Source organism: Bombina bombina, unplaced genomic scaffold (assembly GCF_027579735.1).
Source record: "Bombina bombina isolate aBomBom1 unplaced genomic scaffold, aBomBom1.pri scaffold_639, whole genome shotgun sequence".
In the NCBI taxonomy this organism is placed as follows: Eukaryota; Metazoa; Chordata; class Amphibia; order Anura; family Bombinatoridae; genus Bombina; species Bombina bombina.
The window spans coordinates 180,474-199,486 of NW_026512308.1; the positions used below are offsets into that span (position 1 = coordinate 180,474).

Consider the following 19,013-nt stretch of genomic DNA (forward strand, 5'->3'; position numbering starts at 1 on the left):
TTATAGCATCAATCCTTGTAAACAACACAACTTTAGCAAAGGTTTCCCATTAGCAAAGCAAAATTAATTAAATTACAGAGTAACGTTTTTTATCACAGTCAATATATAATTCTCACAGCTCTGCTGAGAGAATCTACCTCCCTCAAAAGAAGTTTTGAAGACCCCTGAGTTCTGTAGAGATGAACCGGATCATGCAGGAAATACAATGAGCAACTGACTGGAAATTTTGATGCGTAGCAAAGAGCGCCAAAAACGGCCCCTCCCCCTCACACACAGCAGTGAGGGAGAAACGAAACTGTCATAATTAGAATAAGCAACTGCCAAGTGGAAAAATAGCCCAAACATTTATTCACTCAGTACCTCACTAAATGTAAACGATTCTACATTCCAGCAAAAACGTTTAACATAATCAATACATATAAAAAAATTCTTATGTACTTTTTACAGAGTAATTCCAGTGAAGTACCATTCCCAGAATACTGAAGTGCAAAGTATACATACATGACATATCGGTATGGCAGGATTTTCTCATCAATTCCATTGTCAGAAAATAAAAACTGCTACATACCTCTATGCAGATTCATCTGCCCGCTGTCCCCTGATCTGAAGTTTTTACCTCTCCTCAGATGGCCGAGAACAGCAATATGATCTTAACTACTCCGGCTAAAATCATAGTAAAACTCTGGTAGATTCTTCTTCAAACTCTGCCAGAGAGGCAATAACACACTCCGGTGTCATTGTAAAATAACAAACTTTTGATTGAAGTCATAAAAACTAAGAATAATCACCATAGTCCTCTTACACATCCTATCTAGTCGTTGGGTGCAAGAGAATGACTGGGAGTGACGTAGAGGGGAGGAGCTATATGCAGCTCTGCTGGGTGAATCCTCTTGCATTTCCTGTTGGGGAGGAGTTATATCCCAGAAGTAATGATGACCCGTGGACTGATCACACATAACAGAAGAAAGTATCTGTTGTTCATATATTGTTTACGATTTTAAAAAGCGTGATGGTACTTTGAGATGATCAGTAATTTATTGTAGGGGTCAAATATCTACAGTAAACATAAATATCAGGAATTTTACATCCCTGGAAACAAGTTATCAATTACCTTGGTAATTAACCTGGATTTGCATTTGTGCTACGTATTCATTAAGTTTATAAAAGACAGTTTTATATTCTTCTAAAATTGAAATGTCCATATTCATAATTTGAAAGCTGAAATTTGCAGTGATACCGACTCTATATCACTAGTTATACAGTCAAATGTATTACAATTAAAGGGACAGTCTAACCAAAATAACATTTTCATGATTCAGATAGGGCATGTAACTTTTAAACCACTTACCAATTTGCCTTTACCGTCACATTTGCTTTTGTTCAAAGCTAAACCTAGGTAGGTTCATATGCTAATTTCTAAGTCCTTTTTTTTTTGTACAGCTAGACAGCGCTAGTACCATATAGATAACATTGTGCTCACTCCCGTGGAGTTACCAAAAGTCAGCACTGATTGGCTAAAATGCAAGCCTGTCAAAAGAACTGAAATAAGTGGGGGGGGGGGGCAGTCTGCAGAGGCTTAGATACAAGGTGATCACAGAGCTAAAAAGTATATTAATATAACAGTGTTGGCTGTGCAAAACTGGGGGATGGGTAATAAAGGGATTATCTATATTTTTAAACAATAAAAATTCCGGAGTAGACTGTCCCTTTAAAATAGTAATACCATGTAATTATCCTGTTATGTCCCTGGTTCCAAGTTGTTCATTTCCCCGATAGTTCCATGACCTGATGTAAAATCCTCTTCTGCCCATATCGCACCTGCAGAGAATTATGTGCCCTTGGGCTCAGTTTGGCATAAGCTGTACGATCATTAAGCAACTCTTGGTCAGTTGTAAAGTCTGTAGCATAATCTTCAAGAGTAAGCTTGGCACTGCCATGGAGGACCTTACGCCAAGATTTTGGTAAATAAGCAATGTCCTGAATTGTCATGGTTTCCTCCTCTTCATCCTCATCTTCCTCCCAGCCTTCATTGTCCTTGTATTCTGCAAATTCTTCTGCAGACATGCAGAGCACCTGTGAAAACAAGGAAATTTGATTGCATGTGCCTGTGTAGTCCTGTCATTATCCAGCTCACTGACTAAAGGGAATATAATTGTTGCTTTCACATGTGCAGTTAATTAAACAGATATGGTAGCCCTGTCCCCTTCTCTTAAGGTGGTCTAGCACTGATACAGCTTAGTTAATTAATAATAATTTAACAAGTTATTTAAACAGACAGACACATATTGCGTTTTAATCTCCATCTAAAACATATAAGAGAAAAAAATGTATGTGTATATTTTCTTTTCCTTTCATGATATACAGCATACAATTTTCAAATAACCTTCCAATTTATTTCTATTATTTAATTTGTTTTGTTCCTTTTGTATTCTTTGTTGAAAAATATACCTAGGTAGGCTCAGAAGCTGCTGATTGGTGGCAGATATATGCCTCTTGTCATTGGCTTTCTGCTAGCTCCCAGTAGTGCATTACTGTACCTTCAACCAAGGATACCAAGAGAATGAAGCCCAATTATATAATAGATGAAAATGTGAAAGTTGTTTAACCACTACACACACTTAGGATGTTCCAAACCATCCTAATAGCACTTCGCTTTACCCTCCCACCTGACACCTCCCTGATCACTCCCAAACTGCACCCCCCACACACTCCTCACCACCATCTTAGGTACTGGCAGACAGTCTGCCAGTATGCAGTTTAGGGCTTTTTTCCCCATTCCATTATTAATGATTTATATTTATTTATTTTTTCTAAAATATTTTTATTGTAGGTAAACATTACAACAACAAGGGAAACAATCTTTCACAGACATCACACAGGGATATAGCAGTACGTTCTTCAGAAAAGTAATATTGCATTACTGGCATTTCAGTTTTCAATACATACAAGTCATGTTATCCTTCTACTTTCTGCTTAATGACTCTTAAAATAGTTATATTGTAACATACCTATGTGGCTAAGAAAATATTCTGTAGGGTTAGGTACGCGGCGGATGTCGCCATACCTAGACACACTTACATAGCAGTATGGTTCAGATACATTAGCAAACAACAAAGTAAAGACCTGGGGGTCGATCCGATATAAAGCGTCGCCCGCAAAAGCCGGCGACGCCAATATTTGCGCGGATTTGGTATCACATATACGGCGTAACCTAGAAGTTACGCGCGTATATTTCTGCCGTCGCCCGCAGTTTTTTGGGCCATAGGCAGGTATACCAAACCCGCGCAGTTTGGTATCCAATATGCAGCGTAAGGACTTACGTGGCGAAAATGGAGAAAACTTACTCCATTTTCACCTCGCCACAAAAAGCAGCCGTAAGAAGCCTTACGCTGACTATTGGAGCCCCGTAACTCCCTAAACTAACTAGAAAATAAACCTAACATCTAACGCATGCGCAATGTCTATCTCCCTGTCAACCGCGATCTGCTAAAATAAACCTAACACCTAACGCATGCGCAATGTCTATCTACCTGTCAACCGCGATCCCCCCCCCCGAAATCCCTAATAAAGTTATTACCCCCTAAACCGCCGCTCCCGGACCCCGCCGCCATCTACATAAACTAACCCCCTACTGTGAGCCTCTAAAACCGCCGCCATCTACCTTATCTATCCCCTAATCTGACCCCTTACACCGCCGCCACCTATATAAAAATGATTAACCCCTAATGTAAGCCCCTTACACCGCCGCCATCTCTATTAAAATGATTAACCCCTAATTTAATCTACCTACCCCGCCGCCAGCTATATTATCTATATTAACCCTAAGTATATTATAGTTAATATAGGTATTACATTATATATATTAACTATATTAACCCTAATTATATTAGGGTTAATATAGTTAATATAGTTACTATAGTATTTATATTAACTATATTAACTCTATCTAACCCTAAGTAAATTTATATTAAATTAATCTAATTCATTTATAAACTAAAATGTTCCTATTTAAATCTAAATACTTACCTATAAAATAAACCCTAAGATAGCTACAATATAATTAATAATTACATTGTAGCTATGTTAGGGTTAATATTTATTTTACAGGTAAATTGTTAATTATTTTAACTAGGTATAATAGATATTAAATAGTTATTAACTATTTAATATCTACCTAGTTAAAATAATTACCCAATTACCTGTAAAATAAATCCTAACCTAAGTTACAAATACACCTACACTATCAATAAATTTAATAAACTACTAACATCTATCTAAAAATACAATTAAATTAACTAAACTAAATTACAAAAAAAAACAAACACTAAATTACAAAAAATAAAAAAAAGATTACAAGATATTTAAGCTAATTACACCTATTCTAAGCCCCCTAATAAAATAATAAACCCCCAAAATAAAAAAAATTCCCTGCCCTATTCTAAATTCAACAAATTTCAAAGCTCTTTACCTTACCAGCCCTTAAAAGGGCCTTTTGTGGGGCATGCCCCAAAGAATTCAGCTCTTTTGCATACAAATACAATCCCCCCCCCCATTACAACCCACCACCCACATACCCCTATTCTAAAACCACCCAAACCCCCCTTAAAAAAGCCTAACACTACCCCCCTGAAGATCTCCCTACCTTGTCTTCACCACACCGGGCCGAACTCCTGATCCGATCCGGGCGATGTCTTCCTCCAAGCGGCAAAGAAGAATTCTTCCTCCGGCGATGTCTTCCTCCAAGCGGCAAAGAAGAATTCTTCCTCCGGCGATGTCTTCCTCCAAGCGGCAAAGAAGAATTCTTCCTCCGGCGACGTCTTCCTCCAAGCGGCAGCAAAGTCTTCATTCTTCCGGCGGCATCTTCAATCTTCTTTCTTCGCTCCGCCGCCGCGGAGCATCCATCCCGGCCGACTGCTGAACTTGGAATGATGTACCTTTAAATGACGTCATCCAAGATGGCGTCCGCCGAATTCCGATTGGCTGATAGGATTCTATCAGCCAATCGGAATTAAGTTAAAAAAATCTGATTGGCTGATTGAATCAGCCAATCAGATTCAAGTTCAATCCGATTGGCTGATTGGATCAGCCAATCAGATTGAGCTCGCATTCTATTGGCTGTTCCGATCAGCCAATAGAATGCGAGCTCAATCTGATTGGCTGATCCAATCAGCCAATCGGATTGAACTTGAATCTGATTGGCTGATTCAATCAGCCAATCAGATTTTTTTAACTTAATTCCGATTGGCTGATAGAATCCTATCAGCCAATCGGAATTCGGCGGACGCCATCTTGGATGACGTCATTTAAAGGTACATCATTCCAAGTTCAGCAGTCGGCCGGGATGGATGCTCCGCGGCGGCGGAGCGAAGAAAGAAGATTAAAGATGCCGCCGGAAGAATGAAGACTTTGCTGCCGCTTGGAGGAAGACGTCGCCGGAGGAAGAATTCTTCTTTGCCGCTTGGAGGAAGACATCGCCCGGATCGGATCAGGAGTTCGGCCCGGTGTGGTGAAGACAAGGTAGGGAGATCTTCAGGGGGGTAGTGTTAGGCTTTTTTAAGGGGGGTTTGGGTGGGTTTAGAATAGGGGTATGTGGGTGGTGGGTTGTAATGGGGGGGGGGGTATTGTATTTCTTGTATGCAAAAGAGCTGAATTCTTTGGGGCATGCCCCACAAAAGGCCCTTTTAAGGGCTGGTAAGGTAAAGAGCTTTGAAATTTGTTGAATTTAGAATAGGGCAGGGAATTTTTTTTATTTTGGGGGTTTATTATTTTATTAGGGGGCTTAGAATAGGTGTAATTAGCTTAAATATCTTGTAATCTTTTTTTTATTTTTTGTAATTTAGTGTTTGTTTTTTTTTGTAATTTAGTTTAGTTAATTTAATTGTATTTTTAGATAGATGTTAGTAGTTTATTAAATTTATTGATAGTGTAGGTGTATTTGTAACTTAGGTTAGGATTTATTTTACAGGTAATTGGGTAATTATTTTAACTAGGTAGATATTAAATAGTTAATAACTATTTAATATCTGTTATACCTAGTTAAAATAATTAACAATTTACCTGTAAAATAAATATTAACCCTAACATAGCTACAATGTAATTATTAATTATATTGTAGCTATCTTAGGGTTTATTTTATAGGTAAGTATTTAGATTTAAATAGGAACATTTTAGTTTATAAATGAATTAGATTAATTTAATATAAAATTTAGTTAGGGTTAGATAGAGTTAATATAGTTAATATAAATACTATAGTAACTATATTAACCCTAATATAATTAGGGTTAATATATATAATGTAATACCTATATTAACTATAATATACTTAGGGTTAATATAGATAATATAGCTGGCGGCGGGGTAGGTAGATTAAATTAGGGGTTATTCATTTTAATATAGATGGCGGCGGTGTAAGGGGCTTACATTAGGGGTTAATAATATTAGTATAGATGGCGGCGGTGTTAGGGGCTCACTTTAGGGGGTTATAGATATAATATAGCTGGCGGCGGGGTACGGGAGCGGCGGTTTAGGGGTTAATAATTTTATTAGGTTGCGGCGGGGTAAAGGAGCGGCGGTTTAGGGGTTAATAGCATTTTTATTGTTAGGCTAGTGAGGGGGGATAGCGGATAGAGGGTTAGACAGTGCGGGCTATGTTAGGGAGGCGTGTTAGTGCGGGCTATGTTAGGGAGGCGTGTTAGACAGTGCGGGTGTTTTAAACTTTAGTCAGGTTTTATAGGCGCCGGCAGATTCTAACGTGGCGCAAGTCACTGGCGACGCCAGAAATTTGTACTTACGCAGATTTCTGGACATCGCTGGTTTGTGAGACTTACGGCACGTTAGCATCTGACGGCGACCTATATGGGATGGCTCGAGTTGCGAGCTGAAACTGCGGGCGACGCCGGTTCCCTCGCTTGCGCCGCAAACTGCGATCGATATCGGATCGCGCCCCTAATCGTTCACATTTCCTGCTAGCTCCTAGACTCATTGGTAGAGCGGGGAAAAGATGGGAAGAGAGAGGAGGAGCGGGGAAGGGTTAAGGGGGGGGGGGGGAAGAGGTAATAGGGAAGGGAGGAGATTTCTAGTCCCAGAAATGAGAGAACCCCATTTCACTCACATTAAGGTGCCCTATCTAGTACTATCCTGTAATCCCTGAGGGAGAAATTCTAAATTCTGCCAACTGTTTTTTTACTCTGAAGACGTAGTCTTCCATGGATTTTACATAGTTCACATATTCAACTACTCCCTGCCACCAAGGGGGATTTACCTTCTTCCAGTTCCTAGCTAACAGCATATTAATCGAAGTCAGTATGTAGAGGAGAAGAGATTTTTTTTATGGTTAGGGAGTTTTTAATAACCAGATGTAGAAGGGCCAAACTCGGGTGAGTAACTTCTGGCAATCCTAATGTAGCACAAACACTACAGAGTTTAGACCAAAGTGGCTGAATTTTAGCGCACAACCACCTTTTAGCGGGGTACCCACCTCTCCACAGTCTCTCCAGCACTTGGGCGGATAGTCAGGGTACAATGTCTGTAGATTAGTTGGGACAAGATGCCACCTGATAATGATTTTAAAGTAGAGCTCATACATCGTCACACAGTGCAGAGCTGATATGGTTATTGTAATGGCCCTAGTCCATTTTTTTGTTGTGTACGTCTGTCTCAGCTCAGTCTCCCATGTAACCATGTGTCTAGTCTTTATGAGAATAGGATCACCCAAAATGCATTTATAATGTGTTGTGAGAGGTCTGTGTTGCTGGAGCCCAGCCTACCACCTAGTTTCCCAAATGGTAACTTTACGGGTCTTATCTGTCAGGAAACCCCACACTTTCATGAGGGATTGTAGTCTCAAAAATTCAAATTTTAACTGAGGGGGGAGGTCAGATTTAGTTAGCATTTCTTGGTATGTGAGCAAGCTATCATTTAAATAGAAATATCTTACATGAGAGAGTTCAACCTGCCTCATCTTTGTACACGCTTATTAGGCAAGCCCTGAAGGAGGGCAGTGATGGGATAAATTGGAGATGGGTGGGGGGCAATCAGCAGATTATGTCGTAGCTTTTACCAAGCTGACATTCCTCAACTAATTAGTTGGAGATAGTGATAGTGGAAGTCAGATGCGGGGGGGGGGGGGGTTAACCATAGGAGGTCCAAGAGGTCAACATAGGCCGGTAAGGATGCCTGTTCCAATTCTCTCCATCTCGTGGGTGGAAGGTCTTGTCCACATGCCGACACAAGAGAGATCATTGCCGCCTCATGATATAATCGGACAGGGGACTGCAGTATGGTCGCTGCAACCCGGGGCTTCTTGTTGTTCTAGACATAAGCGTTAAATAGCTCCTGGAAATTTCGCAAAATATCTGTGTTGGGACCAAAATTGGGTATTTTGTTTTTATTTTATTCGGCAGTGTAGGAAACGCTTCTCAACCCTCCCACCTACCTGATCCCTCTCAAACATCTCTCTAGCCCTTCCCCTCCCACTAGTGCCAGCCATCTTAGGTACCTGCCAGTACCACGTTCATAGGCATTTATTTATTATTTTTTATTAATATTTTGTTTCTGTAGTATAGGGTCCCCTCAACCTTGCTACCCGTGATCATTTTGTAGCCCCTTCACTCTGATTTTTTTTCAACTGACTTTATTTGAAAAATTTGAATATTACAATATGGGAGACGCAGCTCCCCAGTAGTTGCATACTTTAAGTAAGTTTTACATGGTAATAACAAACACAATGGAAAGAGAAACAGAAAAACCTTAATTTATGATTAAGGCAAATAGCCTTTACAGGTTGGTTGAATAAGAATTTTACGAATCTTGTAACCAGTAAAAAATAAAGCACTAGCAACTTCTTATTTGTGTTGAAGGTAAGAAGAAGTAAAGGTAAGAAAAGAAAAAAAATATATAAATTATACTTACCTGATAATTTAACCCCTTAATGACCGGAACATTTTTCAATTTTCTTACCCTTAATGACAATGGCTATTTTTACATTTCTGTGGTGTTTGTGTTCAGCTGTAATTTTCCTCTTACTCATTTACTTTACCCACACATATTATATACCGTTTTTCTCGCCATTAAATGGACTTTCTAAATATACCATTATTTTCATTATATCTTATAATTTACTATAAAAAATTTTATAAAATATGAGGAAAAAATGGAAAAAACACACTTTTTCTAACTTTGACCCCCAAAATCTGTTACACATCTACAACCACTAAAAAACAGAATTTATGTTTACCTGATAAATTACTTTCTCCAACGGTGTGTCCGGTCCACGGCGTCATCCTTACTTGTGGGATATTCTCTTCCCCAACAGGAAATGGCAAAGAGCCCAGCAAAGCTGGTCACATGATCCCTCCTAGGCTCCGCCTACCCCAGTCATTCGACCGACGTTAAGGAGGAATATTTGCATAGGAGAAACCATATGGTACCGTGGTGACTGTAGTTAAAGAAAATAAATTATCAGACCTGATTAAAAAAACCAGGGCGGGCCGTGGACCGGACACACCGTTGGAGAAAGTAATTTATCAGGTAAACATAAATTCTGTTTTCTCCAACATAGGTGTGTCCGGTCCACGGCGTCATCCTTACTTGTGGGAACCAATACCAAAGCTTTAGGACACGTATGAAGGGAGGGAGCAAATCAGGTCACCTAAATGGAAGGCACCACGGCTTGCAAAACCTTTCTCCCAAAAATAGCCTCAGAAGAAGCAAAAGTATCAAACTTGTAAAATTTGGTAAAAGTGTGCAGTGAAGACCAAGTCGCTGCCCTACATATCTGATCAACAGAAGCCTCGTTCTTGAAGGCCCATGTGGAAGCCACAGCCCTAGTGGAGTGAGCTGTGATTCTTTCGGGAGGCTGCCGTCCGGCAGTCTCGTAAGCCAATCTGATGATGCTTTTAATCCAAAAAGAGAGAGAGGTAGAAGTTGCTTTTTGACCTCTCCTTTTACCGGAATAAACAACAAACAAGGAAGATGTTTGTCTAAAATCCTTTGTAGCATCTAAATAGAATTTTAGAGCGCGAACAACATCCAAATTGTGCAACAAACGTTCCTTCTTTGAAACTGGTTTCGGACACAGAGAAGGTACGATAATCTCCTGGTTAATGTTTTTGTTAGAAACAACTTTTGGAAGAAAACCAGGTTTAGTACGTAAAACCACCTTATCTGCGTGGAACACCAGATAAGGAGGAGAACACTGCAGAGCAGATAATTCTGAAACTCTTCTAGCAGAAGAAATTGCAACTAAAAACAAAACTTTCCAAGATAATAACTTAATATCAACGGAATGTAAGGGTTCAAACGGAACCCCCTGAAGAACTGAAAGAACTAAATTGAGACTCCAAGGAGGAGTCAAAGGTTTGTAAACAGGCTTAATTCTAACCAGAGCCTGAACAAAGGCTTGAACATCTGGCACAGCAGCCAGCTTTTTGTGAAGTAACACCGACAAGGCAGAAATCTGTCCCTTCAGGGAACTTGCAGATAATCCTTTTTCCAATCCTTCTTGAAGGAAGGATAGAATCCTAGGAATCTTAACCTTGTCCCAAGGGAATCCTTTAGATTCACACCAACAGATATATTTTTTCCAAATTTTGTGGTAAATCTTTCTAGTTACAGGCTTTCTGGCCTGAACAAGAGTATCGATAACAGAATCTGAGAACCCTCGCTTCGATAAGATCAAGCGTTCAATCTCCAAGCAGTCAGCTGGAGTGAAACCAGATTCGGATGTTCGAACGGACCCTGAACAAGAAGGTCTCGTCTCAAAGGTAGCTTCCAAGGTGGAGCCGATGACATATTCACCAGATCCGCATACCAAGTCCTGCGTGGCCACGCAGGAGCTATCAAGATCACCGACGCCCTCTCCTGATTGATCCTGGCTACCAGCCTGGGGATGAGAGGAAACGGCGGGAACACATAAGCTAGTTTGAAGGTCCAAGGTGCTACTAGTGCATCCACTAGAGCCGCCTTGGGATCCCTGGATCTGGACCCGTAGCAAGGAACTTTGAAGTTCTGACGAGAGGCCATCAGATCCATGTCTGGAATGCCCCACAGCTGAGTGACTTGGGCAAAAATTTCCGGATGGAGTTCCCACTCCCCCGGATGCAATGTCTGACGACTCAGAAAATCCGCTTCCCAATTTTCCACTCCTGGGATGTGGATAGCAGACAGGTGGCAGGAGTGAGACTCCGCCCATAGAATGATTTTGGTCACTTCCTCCATCGCTAGGGAACTCCTTGTTCCCCCCTGATGGTTGACGTACGCAACAGTTGTCATGTTGTTTGATTGAAACCGTATGAACTTGGCCCTCGCTAGCTGAGGCCAAGCCTTGAGAGCATTGAATATCGCTCTCAGTTCCAGAATATTTATCGGTAGAAGAGATTCTTCCCGAGACCAAAGACCCTGAGCTTTCAGGGATCCCCAGACCGCGCCCCAGCCCATCAGACTGGCGTCGGTCGTGACAATGACCCACTCTGGTCTGCGGAATGTCATCCCTTGTGACAGGTTGTCCAGGGACAGCCACCAACGGAGTGAGTCTCTGGTCCTCTGATTTACTTGTATCTTCGGAGATAAGTCTGTATAGTCCCCATTCCACTGACTGAGCATGCACAGTTGTAATGGTCTTAGATGAATGCGCGCAAAAGGAACTATGTCCATTGCCGCTACCATCAACCCGATCACTTCCATGCACTGAGCTATGGAAGGAAGAGGAACGGAATGAAGTATCCGACAAGCGTCTAGAAGTTTTGATTTTCTGGCCTCTGTCAGAAAAATCCTCATTTCTAAGGAGTCTATTATTGTTCCCAAGAAGGGAACCCTTGTTGACGGAGATAGAGAACTCTTTTCCACGTTCACTTTCCATCCGTGAGATCTGAGAAAGGCCAGGACAATGTCCGTGTGAGCCCTTGCTTGAGGAAGAGACGACGCTTGAATCAGAATGTCGTCCAAGTAAGGTACTACAGCAATGCCCCTTGGTCTTAGCACAGCTAGAAGGGACCCTAGTACCTTTGTGAAAATCCTTGGAGCAGTGGCTAATCCGAAAGGAAGCGCCACGAACTGGTAATGTTTGTCCAGGAATGCGAACCTTAGGAACCGATGATGTTCCTTGTGGATAGGAATATGTAGATACGCATCCTTTAAATCCACCGTGGTCATGAATTGACCTTCCTGGATGGAAGGAAGAATAGTTCGAATGGTTTCCATCTTGAACGATGGAACCTTGAGAAACTTGTTTAAGATCTTGAGATCTAAGATTGGTCTGAACGTTCCCTCTTTTTTGGGAACTATGAACAGATTGGAGTAGAACCCCATCCCTTGTTCTCTTAATGGAACAGGATGAATCACTCCCATTTTTAACAGGTCTTCTACACAATGTAAGAATGCCTGTCTTTTTATGTGGTCTGAAGACAACTGAGACCTGTGGAACCTCCCCCTTGGGGGAAGTCCTTTGAATTCCAGAAGATAACCTTGGGAGACTATTTCTAGCGCCCAAGGATCCAGAACATCTCTTGCCCAAGCCTGAGCGAAGAGAGAGAGTCTGCCCCCCACCAGATCCGGTCCCGGATCGGGGGCCAACATTTCATGCTGTCTTGGTAGCAGTGGCAGGTTTCTTCGCCTGCTTTCCCTTGTTCCAGCCTTGCATTGGTCTCCAAGCTGGCTTGGCTTGAGAAGAATTACCCTCTTGCTTAGAGGACGTAGCACCTTGGGCTGGTCCGTTTCTACGAAAGGGACGAAAATTAGGTTTATTTTTTGCCTTGAAAGGCCGATCCTGAGGAAGGGCGTGGCCCTTACCCCCAGTGATATCAGAGATAATCTCTTTCAAGTCAGGGCCAAACAGCGTTTTCCCCTTGAAAGGAATGTTAAGTAACTTGTTCTTGGAAGACGCATCAGCCGACCAAGATTTCAACCAAAACGCTCTGCGCGCCACAATAGCAAACCCAGAATTCTTAGCCGCTAACCTAGCCAATTGCAAAGTGGCGTCTAGGGTAAAAGAATTAGCCAATTTGAGAGCATTGATTCTGTCCATAATCTCCTCAAAAGGAGGAGAATCACTATCGACCGCCTTTATCAGCTCATCGAACCAGAAACATGCGGCTGTAGCGACAGGGACAATGCATGAAATTGGTTGTAGAAGGTAACCCTGCTGAACAAACATCTTTTTAAGCAAACCTTCTAATTTTTTATCCATAGGATCTTTGAAAGCACAACTATCCTCTATGGGTATAGTGGTGCGTTTGTTTAAAGTGGAAACCGCTCCCTCGACCTTGGGGACTGTCTGCCATAAGTCCTTTCTGGGGTCGACCATAGGAAACAATTTTTTAAATATGGGGGGAGGGACGAAAGGAATACCGGGCCTTTCCCATTCTTTATTAACAATGTCCGCCACCCGCTTGGGTATAGGAAAAGCTTCTGGGAGCCCCGGCACCTCTAGGAACTTGTCCATTTTACATAGTTTCTCTGGGATGACCAACTTGTCACAATCATCCAGAGTGGATAATACCTCCTTAAGCAGAATGCGGAGATGTTCCAACTTAAATTTAAATGCAATCACATCAGGTTCAGCTTGTTGAGAAATGTTCCCTGAATCAGTAATTTCTCCCTCAGACAAAACCTCCCTGGCCCCATCAGACTGGGTTAGGGGCCCTTCAGAAATATTATTATCAGCGTCGTCATGCTCTTCAGTATCTAAAACAGAGCAGTCGCGCTTACGCTGATAAGTGTTCATTTTGGCTAAAATGTTTTTGACAGAATTATCCATTACAGCCGTTAATTGTTGCATAGTAAGGAGTATTGGCGCGCTAGATGTACTAGGGGCCTCCTGAGTGGGCAAGACTCGTGTAGACGAAGGAGGGAATGATGCAGTACCATGCTTACTCCCCTCACTTGAGGAATCATCTTGGGCATCATTATCATTGTCACATAAATCACATTTATTTAAATGAATAGGAATTCTGGCTTCCCCCCATTCAGAACACAGTCTATCTGGTAGTTCAGACATGTTAAACAGGCATAAACTTGATAACAAAGTACAAAAAACGTTTTAAAATAAAACCGTTACTGTCACTTTAAATTTTAAACTGAACACACTTTATTACTGCAATTGCGAAAAAACATGAAGGAATTGTTCAAAATTCACCAATTTTTCACCACAGTGTCTTAAAGCCTTAAAAGTATTGCACACCAAATTTGGAAGCTTTAACCCTTAAAATAACGGAACCGGAGCCGTTTTGAACTTTAACCCCTTTACAGTCCCTGGTATCTGCTTTGCTGAGACCCAACCAAGCCCAAAGGGGAATACGATACCAAATGACGCCTTCAGAAAGTCTTTTCTAAGTATCAGAGCTCCTCTCACATGCGACTGCATGCCATGCCTCTCAAAAACAAGTGCGCAACACCGGCGCGAAAATGAGGCTCTGCTTATGCTTTGGGAAAGCCCCTAAAGAATAAGGTGTCTAAAACAGTGCCTGCCGATATTATTATATCAAAATACCCAGATAAAATGATTCCTCAAGGCTAAATATGTGTTAATAATGAATCGATTTAGCCCAGAAAAAGTCTACAGTCTTAATAAGCCCTTGTGAAGCCCTTATTTACGATCGTAATAAACATGGCTTACCGGATCCCATAGGGAAAATGACAGCTTCCAGCATTACATCGTCTTGTTAGAATGTGTCATACCTCAAGCAGCAAGAGACTGCTCACTGTTCCCCCAACTGAAGTTAATGCTCTCAACAGTCCTGTGTGGAACAGCCATGGATTTTAGTGACGGTTGCTAAAATCATTTTCCTCATACAAACAGAAATCTTCATCTCTTTTCTGTTTCTGAGTAAATAGTACATACCAGCACTATTTCAAAATAACAAACTCTTGATTGAATAATAAAAACTACAGTTAAACACTAAAAAACTCTAAGCCATCTCCGTGGAGATGTTGCCTGTACAACGGCAAAGAGAATGACTGGGGTAGGCGGAGCCTAGGAGGGATCATGTGACCAGCTTTGCTGGGCTCTTTGCCATTTCCTGTTGGGGAAGAGAATATCCCACAAGTAAGGATGACGCCGTGGACCGGACACACCTATGTTGGAGAAAACACCCATGCTAAATAGTTTCTAAATTTTGTCCTGAGTTTAGAAATACCCAATGTTTACATGTTCTTTGTTTTTTTTGTAAGTTATAGGGCCATAAATACAAGTAGCACTTTGCTATTTCTAAACCACTTTTTTTTTCAAAATTAGCGCTAGTTACATTGGAACACTGATATCTGTCAGAAATACCTGAATATCCATTGACATGTATATATTTTTTTTAGAAGACATCCCAAAGTATTGATCTAGGCCCATTTTGGTATATTTCATGCCACCGTTTCACCGCCAAATGCGATCAAATTAAAAAAAATGTTCACTTTTTCACACATTTTGTCACAAACTTTAGGTTTCCCACTGAAATTATTTACAAACAGCTTCTGCAATTATGGCACAAATGGTTGTAAATGCTTCTCTGGGATCGCCTTTGTTCAGAAATAGCAGACTTATATGGCTTTGGGGTTGCTTTTTGGTAATTAGAAGGCTGCTAAATGCCGCTGCGCACCACACGTGTTTTATGCCCAGCAGTGAAGGGGTTAATTAGGGAGCATGTAGGGTTAATTTTAGCTTTAGTTTAGTGTAGTAGACAATTCCAAGTATTGATCTAGGCCAATTTTGGTATATTTCATGCCACCATTTCACCGCCAAATGCCAGCAAATAAAAAAAACCTTTAAATTTTTCACAATTTTAGGTTTCTCACTGAAATTATTTACAAACAGTTTGTGCAATTATGGCACAAATGGTTGTAAAAGCTTCTCTGGGATCCCCTTTGTTCAGAAATAGCAGACATATATGGCTTTGGCGTTGCTTTTTGTTAATTAGAAGGCCGCTAAATGCTGCTGCGCACAACACGTGAATTATGCCCAGCAGTGAAGGAGTTAATTAGGTAGCTTGTAGGGCGCTGGCAGGGTTAATTTTAGCTTTAGTGTAGAGATCAGCCTCCCACCTGACACATCCCACCCCCTGATCCCTCCCAAACAGCTCTCTTCCCTCCCCCACCCCACAATTGTCCCCGCCATCTTAAGTACTGGCAGAAAGTCTGCCAGTACTAAATAAAAGGAGTTTTTTTTATTTTATTTTTTTTAAAAATGTATTCTGCTGTAATGGAGCCCTGCCTTAGCCCCCAACCTCCCTGATCCCCCACCAAACAGCTCTATAACCCTCCCTGCTACTTAATTGCCGCCATCTTGGGTACTGGCAGCTGTCTGCCAGTACCCAATTTGCCCCCAAAAATATTTATAAACTTTTGCCCCAAAAAATATTTATGAACTTTTCTGTAGTGTAGCAGCCCCCCCTCAATACCCCCAACCCCCCCCCCAGATCCTTTTATATATATATATATTTTTTTTTTTAATGTTTTGAACTTTTTATTTTTTTCCATTGGTGTCAGTGGCTAATATGCGCGCCCCCACGTGCACTCCCACGTGCACACGCGCACGCTGCCGCCTCCTTGCTTCCCTTCCCCCCGGAACACAGCACCATTGTTACCGGTGCAGAGAGGGCCACAGAGTGGCTCTCTCTGCATTGGAGGCTTGTTAAAAGGTATTGCAGGATGCCTCCATATCGAGGCATCACTGCAATACCCTGAGAGCTGCTGGAAGCGATTGCGATCGCTTCCAGCACTCTCTTAAACAACTGACGTACCAGGTACGTCCATTGTCACTAACTGCTAGTTTTTGCAGGACGTACCTGGTACGTCAATTGTCATTAAGGGGTTAATTTTCTTCTGTATGAGGAGAGTCCACGGCATCACTGCTTACTGTTGGGAAATACTGAACCTGGCCACCAGGAGGAGGCAAAGACACCGTAGCCATAGGCTTAAATACTCCCCCTACTTCCCTCATATCCCAGTCATTCTGCCAAGGGAACAAGGAACAGTAGGAGAAATAGCAGGGTATAAATGGTGCCAGAAGAGAAACCCTAATTTTGGTCCGCCCATTGGAGTATAAGGGCGGGGGCCGTGGACTCTCCTCATACAGAAGGAAATTAAAATAATCAGGTAAGCATAATTTGTGTTTTCCTTCTTAATATGAGGAGAGTCCACGGCATCATTCCTTACTGTTGGGAAAACTATACCCAAGCTCTAGAGGTCACTGAATGATAATGCGAAGGGTAAAAGAGAGGCGGACCCTAATCTGAGGGCACCACAGCCTGCAAAACCTTTCTCCCAAAAGCTGCTTCGGTCGAAGCAAAAACGTCAAACTTGTAAAATTTAGCAAAAGTATGTAGGAGGACCAGGTAGCCGCCTTACAAATCTGATCCATAGAGGCCTCGTTCTTAAAAGACTAAGAGGAAGCCACCGCTCTAGTGGAATGAGCCGTAATCCTCTGAGGAGTCCCGCTGACTCATAAGATAAGCGTATAACACTCCTCAACCAAAAATATAAGGAACTCGAAAAAGCATTCAGATCCTTACGCTTCCCAGAGAAGATAACAAACAAGGAAGAAGTTTGTTTAAAATCCTTAGTAGCTTGAAGATAAAACTTCAAAGCTCAAACCACACCCAAATTATTAAGTAAACGTTCCTTCGAAGAAGAAGGATTAGGACACAAAGAAGGAACCACAATCTCCTGATTGATGTTGCGATCAGACACAACCTTAGGAAGAAAACCCAAGCACGTACGTAGGACAGCCTTATCAGTGTGAAACACCAGATAAGGAGGCTCACATTGCAAGGCAGCTATTTCAGAAGATTCAAACTCCAAGGTGGAGCATTAGATCTAAACACAGGTCTCATCCTAATCAGAGCCTTAACGAAAGATTGCACGTTAGGGAGCTCTGCGATCCTCTTGTGCAGCAAAACAGATAGGGCCGAAATCTGTCCCCTCAGGGAACTGGCAGAAAGGCCCTTCTCCAGACCCTCCTGATGAAAAGAAAGTAGCCTTTTAGCCTTAACCTTGTGCCAGGCTAAACCACGCTCTTCACACCAGAATAAGTAAGCTTTCCACACCTTATGATAGATGCGACGAGTAACAGGATACAAGCCTGAATGAGAGTATCAATAACCCTCTCAGAGAAACCTCTCTTGGCAAGGACTAAGTGTTCAATCTCCACGCAGTCAGCCTCAGAGAATCTAGATTTTGACGAACAAAAGGACCCTGTTCCAGCAGATCCCTGCGACAAGGAAACTTCCACAGAGATGAGGACATCCCCACCAGGTCTGCGAACTACATCCTTTGCGGACACGATGGAGCAATCAGTATCACTGGAGCCTGCTCCTGCTTGATGCGGGCCACTACACGAGGAAGAAGTGTTACCGGCGGGAAAATGTAAATCATATTGAACCTCCAAAGCACTGCTAATGCATCTATTAGCTCCGCTTGAGGATCCCTGGACCGCGACCCATATCTGGGTAGCTTGGAATTAAGCCGGGACACCATGAGATCTATTTCTGGTGTCCCCCATTTGTTGCAAATCTCCGCAAACACCTCGGGATGGAGAGACCATTCCCCCGGATGAAAGGATTGTCTGCTGAGAAAATCCGCTTCCCGGAATGTGAATCGCTGACAGCGAGCAGTTGTGGGCCTCCGCCCACTCCAGAATCCGAGATACTTCCTTCATTGCTAGGGAGCTTCTCATTCCCCCCCTGGTGGTTGATGTAAGCCACCAAGGTTATGTTGTCTGATTGGAATCTGATAAACTGGGCCGAACCCAGAAGAGGCCAAGCCTTCAGAGCATTGAATATTGCCCGAAGTTCCAGAATGTTGATCGGGAGGAAGGATTCCTCTCAAGTCCATAGGCCCTGTGCCTTTCTGGCACCCCAAACGGCTCCCCATCCTGATAGACTTGCGTCTGTAGTCACAATCTCCCCAGACGGTCTCAAGAAGGATGCCACCAGGAGAGAGATTCTCTCGGCCAGTTGTCCAGAGAAATCTGTTGAGACCGAACAGAATGATCGCCGTTCCACTGTCTCAGCATGCACAGCTGTAGTGGTCTG

The 19,013-nt window shown here is 42.2% G+C and overlaps 1 protein-coding gene across 1 annotated transcript in view; it reads right to left on the bottom strand.

Moving 5' to 3' along the window:
- Positions 1 to 1,016: 1,016 nt before the first annotated feature.
- Positions 1,017 to 19,013, bottom strand: part of LOC128644224 (N-lysine methyltransferase setd6-like) — a gene marked incomplete at its 5' end in the record, with an annotated part of 70,007 nt that continues 52,010 nt past the window's right edge. Inside the window, 1 exon segment of the mRNA XM_053696917.1 lies at positions 1,017 to 2,073. Within this exon segment, the coding sequence (XP_053552892.1) occupies positions 1,762 to 2,073 (312 nt within the window).